The sequence below is a fragment of the Lepidochelys kempii genome, chromosome 12 (genome assembly GCF_965140285.1).
Source record: "Lepidochelys kempii isolate rLepKem1 chromosome 12, rLepKem1.hap1, whole genome shotgun sequence".
Taxonomy (NCBI): domain Eukaryota; kingdom Metazoa; phylum Chordata; order Testudines; family Cheloniidae; genus Lepidochelys; species Lepidochelys kempii.
Window position 1 is genome coordinate 10,182,013 of NC_136391.1, and position 18,192 is coordinate 10,200,204.

At 40.5% G+C, this 18,192-nt stretch overlaps 1 protein-coding gene across 11 annotated transcripts in view; it reads right to left on the minus strand.

The window, feature by feature from the left end:
- NECAB2 (N-terminal EF-hand calcium binding protein 2) overlaps positions 1-18,192 on the minus strand; it is a 368,324-nt gene that overhangs the window by 205,133 nt on the left and 144,999 nt on the right. For all 11 annotated transcript variants that reach the window (XM_073307521.1, XM_073307523.1, XM_073307524.1 and 8 more), the window contains one exon: positions 11,652-11,760. In XM_073307521.1, coding sequence (XP_073163622.1) covers positions 11,652-11,760 — 109 coding nt within the window. The remainder of the gene's footprint in view (positions 1-11,651; positions 11,761-18,192) is intronic.

Below are 18,192 nucleotides of genomic sequence, written 5' to 3' on the forward strand. Positions count from 1 at the left end.
GGTCTGTAATCGAGTGACCAGAGAGATTGAAGTGCTCTCTGACTGGTTTTTTAATGTTATAATTCTTGACGTCTGATTTGTGTCCATTTATTCTTTTACGTAGAGGCTGTCCAGTTTGGCCAATGTACATGGCAGAGGGGCATCGCTGGTCCATGGTGGCATATATCACATTGGTAGATGTGCAGGTGAACGAGCCTCTGATAGTGTGGCTGATGTGATTAGGCCCTATGATGGTGTCCCCTGAATAGATATGTGGGCACAGTTGGCAACGGGCTTTGTTGCAAGGATAGGTTCCTGGGTTAGTGGTTCTGTTGTGTGGTGTGTGGCTGCTGGTGACTATTTGCATCAGGTTGGGGGGCTGTCTGTAAGCAAGGACTGGCCTGTCTCCCCCAAGATCTGTGAGAATGATGGGTCGTCCTTCAGGACAGGTTGTAGATCCTTGATGATGCGCTGAAGAGGTTTTAGTTGGGGGCTGAAGGTGATGGCTAGTGGCGTTCTGTTATTTTCTTTGTTGGGCCTGTCCTGTAGTAGGTGTTTAGAAAACAGAAGGTTACATCAAAAGCCTATTGTTTACCCAGGTCTGTGTGGCCAAGTGGATGCTAGAACACTGTATAAAAAGACTCTTGGGTCCTGATCCTGTCCATCTCAGATCTGCTTGATGCTTCATCAGGGGAAGCTTAAACCACCAGATTGAGATTCCAGTGCTGACTGGTCCGCCCTGAATAGGATATTGGACATTGGACTATAACCTATGAACTATTTATTTGCAACTACAAAGCTCACCATCTCTGCTTTGGATCTGAACCTCAAGAATTAAACTCATATCTGTATGTATATTGATCTTTTAACCATACTCTCTCTCTCGTTTTTTAATAAATTTTAGTTTAGTTACTAAGAATTGGCTGTATGCATGTATTTGGGTAAGACCTGGAATATTCAATCACCTGGGAGGTAATGTGTCCGATCCTTTGGGATTGGTAGAACCTTTTCTTTTTATGATGAAATATGATTTTCAGAAATATTCATTATATTTGACTTAGGTGCCTGGATGGAGGCTTGAGGCTGGGTTGCTTTAAGGGAACTGTGGTGTTGGTTTTTGGGCAAGCAGTGAGGTAATAAAGAAGCTGTTTTATGCTGGCCTGGTAAATCTAAGTATTGAATCATCTATCAGCTTTGGGGTTTGTCTGCCCCATTCTTTGGGGTTCATCCTAATTGAGTAACCTTGCCTGGCCCCCACTGGGACCCCAGTCACATCAGCTAAGATTCCAGTCCCCTAATTGCCCTCACTGATATTCAAAACAAGCCTGTGTTACCATTAGGAAGATCTGTTTATCAAGGAGATCAACAAGTGCAATATGACATTTATCATTAGCAAAGAGAGAGTCTGAGGGGGAAGAACACCATAAACTAGACACGAAAGTTATTTCCTGTGGCAATGCAGATGAGGCACTGGGATCACCGATTAAATTTAAAGGCTCACATCATTTTCACCTACAGCAGACTCCTGACATGCCACAAATGAGGGGCATTTTCAACATCATTCAAAGAGGTGGATGTGAAACTAATTAGTTCATCTGAAAAAAGACAAGAAACCAAAGAAAATTCAGTCTCTGAGGTCTATTATTATGTGAAAAAATAGCTGTCAACAGAAAGAGCCCTGTGGAATGGTGTTATCAGACTTCAGAAAATGATGCTTTTTACTGCAGCTTAAAAAGTAGTAAATGCTGGGAGTCTTCTGCTTTACAAAGCACACTTCAGGCTCTCAGGCCATGTTTTTAAGAAAGCTTGTACAAGTCCCCAGATTGAGCACAGACATTAGAGGCTGACTGCATACAAACGTAACATTTTCAGACATTTGGGTCAGGTTGCTCAAGCGCTACATAGGGGTAACTATTTCAAAAATGCTTAAGTAACTTTATAGCGTAAGTGCCATTTTTAAAAGGGACTTGGGCAAGTAGTCTAAATTCCTTAGAAGCCCAAGTCTCTTTTGAAAATGGGACTTCAGCATTTTCAAAAATGCTGCCCTAATTCTATTTATTCAACATTTAAGACTCTTCCCACTTTCACTCTCATACATTTTAACTTGCACAGATTAGAACGATGTTTTGTGTAACAGCATACATACAATTTTACAGATTTAGGTCCTTCTCATTCCTCCTCTCTCTAATTTCCTTTCTTTCTTCCCTTCACAGTCAGAGTTCCTTCTATTTCTCTTCAAGGATGCTGCATGTATTAATCCTACTTATACTATCTGTATCCCATTCTAGAGGTACTACTTATGTGTTTACTCTATAACTGTAAAATGTTTGTTCTGAAACTATGCAACTCACCAAACAGGGCGAAAAAACTTCACCTAATGTCTAATGCAAAATGCTGGATTCCTACAGAAGGTGTGATCTCCTGCCCAACAGGAAGGACTATGGAATCAAAATGGGCCATTGTTGAACAAATACTTTGTCGATTGCTCCGCCCACCCACCCATGCAGAGGTTACATGCAGAAATGCTTGTCTCATCAGCTTGGACTCTAGGAAGGAGGGGATAAAAATCCCTGACCAGAGGGAATTAGGGTCTCTTTATGCTGTCTGGACTCTGAGGGGCAAAGATTCCTGAACATAAGAAAGAGATGCCCAAGCCGCTTGGCTTGGGTTAGCCCCAAAGGACATAAAAGCTTGATTTTATAGAAGTTTCTATTACCTTTTGAATTTAAGATTGTATCTTATTTGTAAGTGTGTGCTTACCTCCTTTAACCTTATAAACAGCTCTCATTTCTTTTTCCTAGTTAATAAACCTTTAGTTTGTGTGTTACAGGATTGGCTATAAGCATTGTCTTTGGTGCAAATTGACCTGGGGTAAGTGACTGGTCCTTTGGGACTGGGAGTAACCTGAATATTTTGTGATCTTTGGTGTAAAGTGACCATCTATCACAGAGTCAAACTTGCCTGGGTGGCAAGATAGATCGGAATGCCCAAGGGGACTGTCTGAGACTCTACGTTAAGGCTGTATAGTGCCTGAGGAGTTTACATTTGTTACTTGGTTGGTTGTCTAAGTATAGAACTCACAACCAGTTTGGGGTTTGTGCCCTGCCCTGAGGTTGGTATTCTTGCTTGTGAGCCACTCCAGACAGTGTGACTATTGGCGTAGTCAGCAGGATTCATATGCCACAGTCAACTGGATTTACAGATTATAACCCAGCACTGTTAAAAGTTTAAACTTGACATTGAGAATTTTTAAAGGTTAAAGAACAGACACAAGGAGTGGACCACAGTCATATGATGGTTTTGACATAAAAGACCTTGAAAAGTTATGTGATGAGAGGGGAAAATCCCATAAAAAGAAAGACCCAGATTAGGAACTGAGAGTTTATCTGCCCCAGATACTGCAAAGCAACTGGCGCAATTGCAGTGCCAGGCAGCCCGGGAAGAATGCGAGCCACTCCAGACAGTGTGACAATTTCCATTCATAGCAGTTGCTTACCAAGATACCAATTAATAAAATTTCAGTGTGATGACTTAGTACTTTTTGCTAATGCAGCTGCTTGCATTTGGGATTATTATATCAAAACCAGCTAATGAAAGAGCAGGTCCAAGAGCTGCTGAGTGTTCGAGTTTGTAGAGCAGAAAGTGGAGCATCACAGAATCTCTCCTACTCATTATGGGCCTGCACTTGGTAAGTTGTTGACCTCCCTCAATTGCCATGGAAGTCACAATTGAGAGCAGACTCTGGAGTTTCCTGGATCATCCCCCTCCCTCCCCGCACCTTGTTTTGACGAAGAGTTCTGCATCCTGTGTGCAGTGACCCTCAGATCTACCTGACAAATACTCTGCGACTGTCACCAATTTTTACAATTCTGAGACAGCTTCTGCCTGGCTCTAAGAGAGCTATATAGGTGCTTGACCACCTGACCCAGTATGTTTATTTCCTTCCTCCATTAGAAATTAATTTCTGGTGATGCTATGCCTCCCTATTCTACGTCTAGGTTAGTAACATCATCACCATCATGCTACTGCTCAGCCCCAGGAAGAGGCAAGAGGTGCTGATGGAACCCACGGCAGCAGGGTCTGTTTTAGATACACTGTGGAAGACGACGATTCTGGAGGCAGATTTGACCAAAGTCTATGTTGGTGACAATGGGTGTGGCAGATCACACGTGTAAGAGTCCAAATCAAACAGAGTAGTCACAGTGATTTTCCACTTTGGCCACAGGTGCTGGAACTAGGGGTGCGGGGAGTGCGGCCGCACTCCTTGGCTTGAAGTGGTTTCCATCATATACAGGGTTTACAGTTTGGTTCAATGGCTCCCACCCCCCCACCCCTCCCATTATACAAACTGTTCCAGCGCCCCTGATTTTGGCTCTCCTCTCCCCTCAGGTGGATGTGATGTTTCTGGCCTTGTTATACATAAAGAGCTTTTCACCATCAGTAAATGTTAAGGGAGAAAAATAGACAATTTGCATTAGGGGTATAAAGTGGGTAGATGCTTAAATGTGGTGATTTACACTCACATGTTCAAGCCTAACTGAATGGTTAAATTCGGGGTCAGGAAGGCCTTTCCACCAGAAGATAGTGGCAGGGATATCTAGACTTAATTCTCTCCTCCAGGAGCAGTGATCATGTCTCGCATATGAATCTTTGGATGGAGAAGGTATTGGTGGATCTCTTTCCTTCCCATCTTCTTCCATGTTTCACAAAAGGTAGTGGGGACAGGAATGGCATCTTCTCCGTTTGGAATATCTCTAAGACATTATGGAAGTAATTAATAAGAGAAACATGATTTCATTCTTCTTTTCTGTGAAGTCAGTTTGGGATTTTGCAGTATTTGCCTTACATGCAAAGTTGTTTCGGTAAAGCGAAGCATGCTTCCTCTGCTAGTCTTAACCACTGGAGGAATACAGAGGGCAAGATGGACATGTTCCTTCTGCTCTTTGTCACAGTTCATTTATACCATGTATCTGAGTGCCTTAGCAACAAGCAACAGTATTAGAGTGAAAGATGAATAAGGTTGGTTTCAGATCCAAAAGAAAGGCCAAGAACAGAGCAGAGATTATTAAAAAGGATGAGGAATCCCCTGAAGAAGCAGGGGGAAGTTGCTTATAGACACACAACTTTGTTCATCTGCTAGCCCATTGAAGATATGAATAGGGAATTGCTCTTTTAAAGAGATCTCGCTTGTCCTGGAACTCTAATCTGCTCTGAAAGAAAAATAGTATATAAAGAGAGCAAAGTATTAAAGGGACTGAAAACCCACAAAGATACTGCTGCTGATTTTCCATAATCACATTATACAAAACAGTTCTTGTAGCACATGCCTACAGTGCCACACCATTAACCTCTTAAATGACACTTTCTAGGCAAAGTAGTGTTGAGAACAAGCCTCATTAATGTTTCAAAACTTTTTGGATATCTCATTTTTGTCAAACACCTAAAGCCTCCCCCCTGATGACAAGAACACATTTTGCTGGGGGGATTCTTATCCTTTAAAAAATAACTTGCCAAGCTGTAGCATGTTCTAGCTGGGTACCCATAGGCAGTAGCACAGACTTGCTCTTGGGTCATTAAGTATTCATTTTCCCCCTGCATTGTGACCTTCCTCTTCATTTTTCTCAGGTTAATCGTCATCTTCCAAATGAGCCTTTATTGTCCCAAGGAAGTCAAGAAACCAAACTAGATGTTCCTATTCAACTAAGTCAGTTCCCCTGTGCCTATAAGAACTCTGGAAATGGAATCAACGTTTTATAATTTGGCTGGTAACAGCAATTATTAATATTCAGCAAGAACATAATTTTCTTAATCTAGCACTACTCTAGCTACAAAGTAATTTAAGTCACAAAATCTTTAGAACTGCACACTAAGCAAACGTGATGGAGGAGTACGAGAAAAGCACACCGTTAAAATGAAATACCAAAATAGCTTTGAAAATAAATTAACTTATCTTTTCAACCAGCAATTAATTTTAATTCAAATTGCCTTTAGAAAGATAAAGTTAATATGCCCTGTATTCTTATTTGAAAGAAAATGCACAGTACCCATCTGATATTTCAGCCTTTGTCTTTTACTGTATAGAGCAATTTCCTTATAAGAAAAATCTGACAATATTATGTCTGACAATAAACTAATTCAAAACCAATAATTTCAGAACATACCAGACTCCAGACAGAATGTAAGAAGCAGGGAGTAATACTTGTTGGAATGGTGATAACAAGAAAGGGAATATTATTAATCATATTTAGCATTGTCCCCAACTACAAATGTTAGATGATTAAATGCTATACTGAACAGTGTTATCCCTGAACAGTAGGCCAGAGAATTTTTTATTTTGCAAGATTTAAAAAGCATGAGTTACCAAAATTCCTCATGGAAGGAACAGAAAAAGCAGGAGCGCCCGCAGGAGTCATCAGGGTTTCCTCAGTCCTTTTCTGTCAGTCTGGGTCCCACGCTCATTGGTGTGTGAAGATCAGACATGCATAATAATTCTTTCAGGTCTGTCAGCAGCCTAGGCCACTGTTGATCTGCTTACAGATCCTAGCGGGGTTAGAGAATATTATCTGAGTGGTTTTTGTTCCTCCCTCATCTCCAGGGTGGTTTTTTTGCTTTTGTGATAATACAGCTGCCCAAAGAGATCTCATGTGAGATTCCACAGGATTCTCGTCTTAATTCTTCCAGTCCAATGGGAATGTATGGGGCTTTGATGTCATCAACATGCAGACAACAGTCGATGTCTTATTTTCATGAGATCTGGATGACACAATTTCCTTGTTTTTTCTAGTGCCTTGCTGAAGGCTGGGATTTGAATAAAACTAAGGTGTAATCAAAACAAGACAGACGTCAAGAGAAAAGATCACAATGGCAGAGAGGGGGTGACTCCTGTCCCCATTGCTGAGTGATTTCAATGCCCTTTACTCAAGTGCTGCAGTTTTACAGCACTCTAGGTTTCCTAACTGATCTCAGAGGACATGAAAAGTGTAAAAGCACTTTTCCTAGTCAGGTGACCATTTCCCTCAACTCTGGACCTTGCCATTGTCATACATGCTTCTGTGATTCCTAATTTGGATTATTATATGATCTACATGAGGTGACCCACTTGGAAGTTAGATCTGGTACCAAACAGGATATTGCTAGAGGAACAGCTAGTGCAGGGTGCCTATGATCCACCAGGAATGGAGGCTAACTCAGGTTAGAGAGATTAACTTTCCCCTCCTTATTCTCTCCCCGGCAGTTGAGATTAGCTGGAGCATTTGTGCTAACAAGCTATAGATTTAGACATCTAGGAGCTGGTGGGAAGGCATTCTCAGCGCAGGGCAGCTGACACAAATTCCTTTCCCTTGGTAGCCCAACAGTCTTTTCACCTTTGTGGCAAAATGCACGCTACAGCTGGGAGAAAATTTTCAGCTGAAACCATTTCAGCAAAAAATGCAGATTCAGGCTGACCAAAACTTTAAGCAGCTTCTTGGCAAAAAATCAATTAATTGTTTCAATCAAAACCAAAAGATAAAAAAAACCTGAAAACCTTTTGTTTCAACATATTCAGAATGAAAAGTTTTGAGTTTTCCATTCAAAATGTCTGTTTATTTTGAGATTTACTTCAATTTTTATTCCAAAAATGTAAAAGCATTTTAAACAGCTTGAAAATGATCCACACAATTCTAGAGCAGATTACATAAATTGCTTTTGCTTGAGGGAAGGCTGGCACTAGCGAGCTAGGGATTGGGGACAAAGTTTCTGCCACTTACAAAATGTTCTCTCTCTCAGTTTTGGTAGATTTATCTTGATGTTAAAAATTCATAAATTTATGCTAAGATTTAACTTGGAACTATGACCAAAATCCAAAGTTTTTGCTTCAGCCAAGAACACCAGATGTTAAACCAGGATGGCACTCTGAAAGCATCTTGTCCTTAAGGATTTCAAAGACTAGATAAATAGGTTTTTAAATATTTTATGTGTGTATATATATATGGGGTGGGGAACATTTTATAGATTTTTTTGTATTAAACTGAGATATTGCTGGCACTAGGAGTCTAAGCAAATCACCACTAACAATGCAGGAATCTGACACATCTAATTAGAACACCTGGATATTCAAGTGTTTAGATGAAACTGTTCTTTAAAAGTTGAAAAAATAGTTATAAAAAATATCCCGGGCTGCTTGTTTCACATCCTCAGCTAGGAGCAAAACAGAAAATGTTTAAAATTGACCTCTTTCTAATGCAATGCCCACTAGTTTAACTGTGGGTAAAAAGACATGACAACTCATTAGAATCCAAAGCTAGCTGCAACACGTGTAGCAGCTGGGGGCTGTGCAAGAATTCAGACATCAGTCAAGCACACAACGTGCTGTAACTTGCATAGCACAGTATTATATGGCATGTTTCCTATGCGCACTACTGCAACACATTTAGAACAGTTGCCCATTTTCAATTCTTTTTAGTTTAGGAGTAGGAAGTGCCCATACAGAGTCTCTAAGTACGTTGCCAATTATTTAAAGTCATAAAAGCAAAATGCAATACAATCAAGCTCACCACTTCCACTAAGCAGCAACCCATAACCAGATACTAAACTCCATACAGCAGTCTGGACTTTAGCCCTCTTACCTTTCTGCAAAGGCCAAATGAAATTAACACGCATTGTGCAACACCATAAAACTTAGCAAATATGGATTATTTCAGACCAGCGACAGAGCATTCCTGAGTCCCACAACCTTGATCGTGTAAACCCTGCCATGTTCCGCCTCTCTGTTATATTGAGACGGAACTAGAGTCAGTGTCTCTGCTACCATGGCAGAGTAGTGTCAGTCTGATTTTTGCTACAGTCCAGATTAAGAATGCCCTCTTCTTTTTATTCCCCTGACTCCCACACTATCCTTCACATTATTATTGTAATTCTTTCCAAGATGTATTACGACCCTACAAGACAATCCTAGGAGAGCCACTCAAGGTATTTTGGTATTTTTACTTCCTTTAGATACATTTTTTCAAACTACAGAAAACAAAACTTGGATTTGATGGGAGTTCTGCAGTAAAGGTTCAGGTCAATTCTTACCATTTCTTAACCAGTTTATCCAGCCTTACTAATTAATGAAAAGCCAATATTTTTATGGTTTAATATTAAGAGCCTGATCCTTTAAGCCTTCAAACCACAGAATTTCCATTGGGTTGTGTTTGCAGTTAGCTCATGTCAAGAACTGGAGCTTATTCACTACAAATATAAGTTGGCCGTTTTTTCAAACAGACATTATTAAGGGCACAAGAGCAAACTATCCCACTTCGTAGGAAAGACAGGAAATCTAGCAAGAGACCACCCTGGCTTAACCAGGAGATCTTCAATGATCTAAAAATAAAAAAGAGCCCCACAAAAAGTGGAAACTAGGTCAAATTACAAAGGATGAATGTAAGCAAATAACACAAATATGTAGGGACAAAATTAAAAAGGCCAAGGCACAAAACAAGATCAAACTAGCTAGAGACATAAAGGATAACAAGAAAACATTCTACAAATACATTAGAAGCAAGAAGACAACCAAGGACAGGGTAGGCCCATTACTCAATGAGGCTGGAAAAACTATAACAGAAAATGTGGAAATGGCAGAGGTGCTTAATGACTTATTTTTTTTCAGTTTTTACCAAGAAGGTTGGTGGCGATTGAACATCTAACATAGTGAATGCCAGTGAAAATGATGTAGGATCAGAAGAGGCTAAAATGGGGAAAGAACAAGTTAAAATTACTTAGACAAATTAGATGTCTTCAAGTCACCAGGGCCTGATGAAATGCATCCTAGAATACTCAAGGAGCTGACTGAGGAGATATCTGAGCCATTCGCGATTATCTTTGAAAAGTCATGGAAGATGGGAGAGATTCCAGAAGACTGGAAAAGTGCAAATATAGTGCCATTCTATAAAAAGGGAAATAAGGACAACCCAGGGAATTACAGACCAGTCAGCTTAATTTATGTACCCAGAAAGATAATGGAGCAAATAATTAGCGACTCAATTTGCAAACATCTAGAAGATAATAAGGTGATAAGTAACAGTCAGCATGGATTTGTCAAGAACAAATCATATCAAACCAACCTAACAGCTTTCTTTGAGAGGGTAACTAGCCTTGTGGATAGGGTGGAAGTGCTAGATGTGGTATATCTTGACTTTAGTAAAGCTTTTGATACTATCTCGCATGACCTTCTCATAAACAAACTAGGGAAATGCAACCTAGATGGAGCTACTCTCAGGTGGGTGCAAAACTGGTTAGAAAACCATTCTGAGAGAGAAGTTCTCAGTGGTACACAGTCATGCTGGAAGAACATAATGAGTGGGGTCCCACAGGGATCAATTCTGGGTCTGGTTCTGTTCAATATCTTCATCAATGGCACAGAGAGTACACTTACAAAGTTTGCAGCCAATACCAGGCTGGGAGGGGCTGCAAGTGCTTTGGTGGATAGGATAGGATTATAATTCAAAATGATCTGGACAAACTGGAGAAATGGTCTGAAGTAAATAGGATGAAATTCCATAAGGACAATGCAAAGTACTCCATTTAGGAAGGAGCAATCACTTACATACATACAAATTGGGAAATGACTGCCTAAGAAGGAGCACTGCAGAAAGGGATCGGGGGGTCAGAGTGGACCACAAGCTAAATATGAGTCAAGAGTGTAACGCTGTTACAAAAAAAGCACACATCATTCTGGGATGTATTAGCAGGAGTGTTGTAAGCAAGACATGAGAAGTAATTCTTCTGCTCTACTCTGCGCTGATTAGGCCTCAACTGGAGTATTGTGTCCAGTTCTGGGTGCCACATTTCAGGAAGGATGTGGACAAATTGGAGAAAGTCCAGAGAAGAGCAACAAAAATGATTAAAGTTCTAGAAAACATGACCTATGAGGGAAGATTGAAAAATCTGAGTTTGTTTAGTCTGGAGCAGAGAAGACAGAGGGGACATGATAATAGTTTTCAAGAACATAAAAGGTTGTTACAAGGAGGAGGGAGAAAAATTGTTTTTCTTAACCTCTGAGGATAGGACAATGGGCTTAAATTGCAGAAAAGGAGGTTTAGGCTGGACATTAGGAAAAACTTCCTAACTGTCAGGGTGGTTAAGCACTGGAATAAATTCCCTAGAGAGGATGTAAAATCTCCACTATTGGAGATTTTTAAGAGTAGGTTAGACAAACACCTGTCAGGGATGGTCTAGATAATACTTAGTCCTGCCATGAGTGCAAGAAACCAGACTAGATGACCTCTCAAGGTCCCTTGCAGGCCTATGATTCTAGGATTTTAACAACAACTGCATTAGAAACTCACAGACAGATCAGGATAGCTAGATTAGATAGCCCTAGCAAAACTTTCTAGAAACGAGGGAAAAAATCAAAAGGTTAGCTGATTGTCCCTATTATTCAAAATGTATAATTTCAGAGATTTTCATAAACAGGCTGTGCTTCAGGAAGTGTGTTGAACTTATACCAGGAGAACAAGGAGCCCTAATGGTCTTCACCATGGGAGGTCAAACCTTGAAGAAATGAAGCCCCTCAAGGCTGGCAGAAGAATTCCATCACAGTATACCTTGCACATGTTTAGATCTTTTAAGAAGCAAAACTTTAATAGTTGCACATCAAGAGTCCTAAAATCTATGTCAGTTGAAAAGAAATGGACAAAGAATTATATGCTTACCTGGTGTTGTCTGAGTCAATGGTATGAAAGAGCTGTTCAAGTTCTTCTTCATTAAGAGTCCCGTCTGAAAAAAAAGCCTGGAACTCCTCCAAGGACAACTTCCCATCATCTGTGAATGACAAGATATCAGTGTTAAGAATAAAAGGTTAATGGAGGGAAAGCACAATCAAATGAAATACAAGGTCATGATCTGCTTAAAGATATAGTGGGGAAATTCTTGGAATTTCTGAGTATCTGTCCTGTAAAGTATCAACACATTCACCAATACGGCGTTCCCTTGGTACGTGGCTGTTTTTGGAACACAGGCTTTCAAACAGGATGCATCTAAGAAGGCGGGGCCAAATCATTACAAAGACTGAGAAGAAGGTTGCCAAAGGCAGCCAAATATTTAATGGTTATGGCGCTGTGAGGCATGTGCAAATGCCAGATCTACCAAATTAAAGGGGAACTTCTGATGGGCAGCAGCGGAGCTAAGCTGGAAAGCAAATGCCATATAAAAAGGGAACCCTTACACCAGCATTAGAAAGAAGGAGCTCTATTTGAGGGAAATGTTCACAGTTTATTCGTTTATATGCTTTAGACTCATCATCACAATGTATTACAGAAAGAGAAGTCAGAAGATTCAAATACTTGATAATCCCTTGAAACCACTTCAGAGAACAGACTTCAATACAATTTTTATTTCATGTTCAAAAGAATTTAGTTAGAACCATTCTCTTGTTTTCACAATATAGAACTTGAAATCAAAGTGCAGAAATAGCCATAAGAGAAAGGACAGTTTTGTAGTCTTTCCCAACCAAGCCAGAACCAGGAAGTACCAGAAACCTAACAAGCATGTTTTCAAGTTATTCAGAATGATGCATAGAAAAAAGAGGCTTGGATTGATACATCTGGCAAAATACCAAAATTATGACTGGATCAGATTTTCAAATGTACAGATATGCATTAAGAGGGCTGTACAAATATCTGCATTTGCGAATTTCATCCACTATTATTATTTATCTGGCATCAAAATATATGAGACAGGCTACAAACAAGTTCACATACTAGGTCCCTGGCTTAGGGAGTTTAAAATCTAAGGCCCCAGTCCTGCATGCTGCAACACAGGTGGACTGACCCTGCAGGGAGCACCAGTGAAGTCAGGAGAGCTGTGTGAGAGAACAGGGCCCATCCACACAGAGTAGCTTGGTGGATCTGGGCCTACAAGTCAAACTGTGGCATTGGCAGCTGTCCCAAGGAAGAAGTGATGTGAAGCTGCAATTCCCTAGGGATTAGAAGGACTGTGCAGGTTGCACCATCCTTTAGAAAATAATTAGGCTTTTAATTCCCTGTTGCAATTGGATTAAGGAAAAAAGAAACCTGCAGGGTTCCTTCTGAAATGAAATCATACTGCAGTTCAGGGACCCGTTTATCTACTGTATGTTTAAATAATGCAGGACATTCAGTGTTTAGATGGTGCCTAGGCCTAGAGTGTAATTAACAATGTACTACTTACTGTATACAGGACTAGCACTCACCTTCTCCAACCAGTTATATACTGTATCTTATAGCTCAGGCCATGGATGCAACAGAGCAGGACATTTTAGGGCAGTTTTCACTTGAGTTACCAACTGTTTGCACACACAGGACCTGTCATCTTAATGTTGAAACTTTCCTTTCAAAAGACCTTGAGGACATACCATGTGCATCTGCTTGGCCATACACATAGGCATCTGCCTTGCTGAACATGGGTTGGTAAATCTACAGATCAAGTGAAGGAGTTGGAACCTAGAAAGGTTTAAAATCCCCCCTTAACACTGACTTCAAACATGGCCACTGATTTTGGGGCATCTAACTAGATGCCCTTTGGGCCTAATTTTCAGAAGTACTCAGGCATCCTCGAAAGCTTATGCTCAAATAAATTTGTTAGTCTCTAAGGTGCCACAAGTACTCTTTTCTTCAGGCATCCTCGACTCCAGTTAGCTCAATGGCAGCTGCAAATGACCAGCACTTCTGGGAATCTGGCTCCAGGTCACAAGTTGGGGACCCAGAAACGTAGTCACCCCAAATCAGTGGCCATTTATGAAAATTTGGCTGAATATCTTTGAGTTGTATACTTACATGTGAGCCCGCTGCACTGATGTGGGCTGGGTTAAGTGGAAGGGAAGAGGCTGGGCATTTGCCAGCGTTGTTAATTGACTGAAGTATCAGATGCTGGACACCTAGAACAACCAATAGTCTATTTGTATTGGACCTAAGCAATGCATCTCATTGTAGTGCTACTATAATATTTTGGGTTACTATTGTAAAATCATGCTCTACCTATTTAAAAGGCTAGCAGGGAAGAGAGACAGACATGTGTAGTCATGTAAGGAAAGAAAAGTTGTAAGATAGTTCCCCGACATAACAAAGGTACAAGCCTAGCTATGAAACGGAGAGATTCTCCCTCTCCAAGCACTGTGAGAAGGTTTCTTCCTATCTGTAGCAGGAAGCCAAATAGTGAGGGGCTGGGGAAAGCTCCTGTACAAAACAGTCTACAGTGAAGCAAGGATGGAGACAGGGTAGCTTTAAGGGATAAAAATGTTTTATTTATTCTATTGAAGTTCCCTGTTCATAGAATCATAGAATCACAGAATATCAGGGTTGGAAGGGACCCCAGAAGGTCATCTAGTCCAACCCCCTGCTCGAAGCAGGACCAATTCCCAGTGAAATCATCCCAGCCAGGGCTTTGTCAAGCCTGACCTTAAAAACCTCTAAGGAAGGAGATTCTACCACCTCCCTAGGTAACGCATTCCAGTGTTTCACCACCCTCTTAGTGAAAAAGTTTTTCCTAATATCCAACCTAAACCTCCCCCCCTGCAACTTGAGACCATTACTCCTCGTTCTGTCATCTGCGACCACTGAGAACAGTCTAGAGCCAATGGTAGAAGACAGCAACTAATAATGTAACATTGTTGTACAACAGTGCCTTAGGTGGAGGAATTACTGCAATTTATACACGATTTAAAAGCTCTTCCTTTCAAAGCCCTAGATTTATGGACTGGAAATGTTGCCTAGGCTGAGATACGAGAATGTATCATTTATTATTTAATCAAATCAATTAAAAACCCATGGTGCTTCTCTTTCAGGAAATGATGCTGGAGGACAAAGTTAGCTGACTCGCCATGTACACAGGTGAACAAGCTCTGGCTTGGGAAAAAAAAAGAAAAGTCTGGTGCTCATGAACTACACATCTGGACTTCCAAGCGTTAATGCAGTATGTATGGGTTGAAGCCAGTGTATTTAGAGCTGTAATTAATCTGGCATAAGGTATCTATTTTATTGGTGATTCTATAAAGATGGTGACAGGAGAAGGAACATAAAATCAATATTGGGGTAAGCATTTATATTTTGTCAGGCTCTACGGAGAATGGCTGCATTTGACAGGCCAAATGCTGAATTCCCAATTTAGCTTTTATTCTGTCCTTACCCAAAACGTTCACTCGTTTCAATGGGAGTGTTGGGACTAACGGGAGTAACAACTAAGGGCTTCTAGATTTGGCCCAAAATTAATTTGGACTTTAACCGTTTTTTGCTGACGCATGCTGAACTGTAATAGTTCTCTTTTCCATTCCATAAAGATCTGCAGAAGAGGAGGTGAACTCGGGATATCTGGAACGCTCAGCAGCAGGTAGCAGACTTATTCAGGTTTTGATATTTTCATTGGCAAGATTGAAAGTCTCAGTGGAAAAGGACTTGGTGTAAATGAATCATTGTTGAAAATGAAAGTGTCCATGTTTGAAAGATGGACCTTATTAACCAGCACTCTACCTCTTGGAGCATCAGACTTGATCATGTGGTATCCTTTCTCCAACTCTGCCCAGGGCTGTATATTTCATAGGAAGATGAAAAATATCCATGATGCCCCTACTTATGTAATGCTATACTCAAGATGGAAGGGATAATTTCTTCCTGACCCCAATTGGTGATTAGTTTATGCTCTGAAGCATTCAGATAAATAACCTTTTTATCCCAGCAAGTATAAACTGCAGAGGCTGTTCTTATACAGAATGTCTAGTTTTTAAACTTACTAGGTGGTTGTTTGCCTCAATAATATCCCGCTGGACAAAGGTCAAGCAGAATCACCTTCCCACCAGAGCAATTTCAAGCAGCATTAGTGGGAAGGAAGCAAAATAAAACTGAGCACACATTGTTATTTTAACCAATGAAAGTCACGTACAGTTTTCTTTCAAGCAGCACACACAAAAAGCTATTTTGATGCAAGCTTACTTAAAAGCAGTTGTGATTTTTTTCCAGCCAGTTTATGTTTTCCAAGAGGAGAATGTCTCATTTCACTTTTACTTGATTTCTTAAGTCACAAACTATTTTTTCCCTACTGAAACTTAAGTGTCTACATTCTAAGTGGTGCCATACTGCTTTCCTGATTCCTGTCCCAAAGCTTCTGAAGCATGTGGCTAGGAACACAGGGGTGGGTAGCAATTTTTCTACAGTAGTTCACATCACTTCAAATTCAGTGTTAGTGGGTTATTTAAAGAGCTGTCTACCTGGTTGCAGGAGTATGTTTAGGGGGAAATGTGAGAGGAATAAAGCAATAGCTTAGCACAGCAGCAACTGCAAGAGACATTTTTATAAACGCCTATCATAATGTAAGCACCCCCAAATGTTACTGAAGTGCTGAAGGTACGTTGGTGCTGTACAAAACAGGCGTACAGATGGCCTCAGGATCCTAAAACAGGACAGAGAGGGGGACTTAAAGGAAGGAGGAGCTGAGAGTTATTTGACTTTTGCTGTTTGTGGACCTCACAGAAAAAGTGGGTCTTTAGGATGGATTTGACATGGAGAGGGTGAAAAGCCTGGAACTAAACATTATTTAAAATCCTCATCCACCTCCAAATAACTACAATATATTAAAACACAAATCAGTCTAAAGCCCATGAAAAGAGGTCAATATTTAATGCAAACTTGAACACACATCCATAAATACACCAGGGAAAGTGATCCAAAGTAACAAAAAAAAAAATAAAAATCCTTGAGCAATGTATCTATAATTGTAAAACAGCCTTAGGTTATATATTGATAGAGCACACTAGACAAGAATGTCTGGAGAGAGAGGAGCTCAGAGATAAGAGAAAGCAAGACCATGCTAGGATTTGAAAGCTAAAATTAAAATGCTAGAAAATCCTGGCCAAAGAGGACTGGCCAACACAGTATTAATATCCCACTCTGCAACCAGCACACGTTAAGATAAGAGTTGATGTATTCTGAAGATTTTGTACTCTAGTAACAGTCTTATCAAGAAAATCATAGAAAAACAAGTTGCACAAAGTAGAAATTTGCTAAGTTACCAAAGAATGGATAAGGATGTAAGAAGCTTGCCTTTAGTTACATGCTCCTGTGTGCAAGAGATACAGGTTCTCCAAATGAATTGTGATGTAATATATCAGAATGGTATCAGAAGTCTTAGAATTCCACTTAGCCTACATTCTTCTCAGTAGAAGTTATTGTTTAGGGATATTTCCACCTTAAAATAAGTTCCCACCTTTGATTAATATTGTGACATAAAAATTACATTTACATACAAAATCTACATTAAAGTAACTCTACATTTTCATAGATTTTAAGACCATCAGGGACCATTTTCATCTAGACTGACCTTGTGCATAACACAGGCTACAGTATTTCCCCGAATGATTCCTACATCTTTGGTTGCAAAGTTGAGCACCCAAATGTTTAGAATTGTCAATATTAAAGCTGCCTGACGGGGAAAAAATGTAACATTAGCAAGTTATTTATTTTTCAATATTCTCTTTAGAAACAAAAGAACTCATTTTACTCACACTTTGCACACACACCGCCCCCCCAAAATCAATCTCAGGCAAAGTCCCTGGAAAAATCATGGAGCAGGTCCTCAAGGAATCAATTCTGAAGCACTTAGAGGAGAGGAAAGTGATCAGGAACAGACAGCATGGATTCACCAAGGGCAAGTCATGCTTGACTAATCTAATTGCCTCCTATGATGAGATAACTGGCTCTGTGGATGAAGGGAAAGCGGTGGACGTGTTGTTCCTTGACGTTAGCAAAGCTTTTGACATGGTCTCCCATAGTATTCTTGCCAGCAAGATAAAGAAGTATGGGCTGGATTAATGGACTATAAGGTGGATAGAAAGTTGGCTAGATTGTCGGGCTCAACAGGCAGTGATCAATGGCTCCATGTCTAGTTGGCAGCCGGTATCAAGTAGAGTGCCCCAAAGGTCGGTCCTGGAGCCGGTTTTGTTCAATATCTTCATCAATGATGTGGAGGATTCCAGGTGTGGATTGCACCCTCAGCAAGTTTGCAGATAACACTAAACTGGGAGTAGAGGTAGATACACTGGAGGGTAGGGATAGGATACAGAGGGCCCTTGACAAATTAGAGGATTGGGCCAAAAGAAATATTATGAGGTTCAACAAGGACAAGGGCAGAGTCCTGCTCTTAGGATGGAAGAATCCCATGCACCACTACAGACTAGGGACCGAATGGCTCGGCAGCAGTTCTGCAGAAAAGGACCTAGGAGTGACAGTG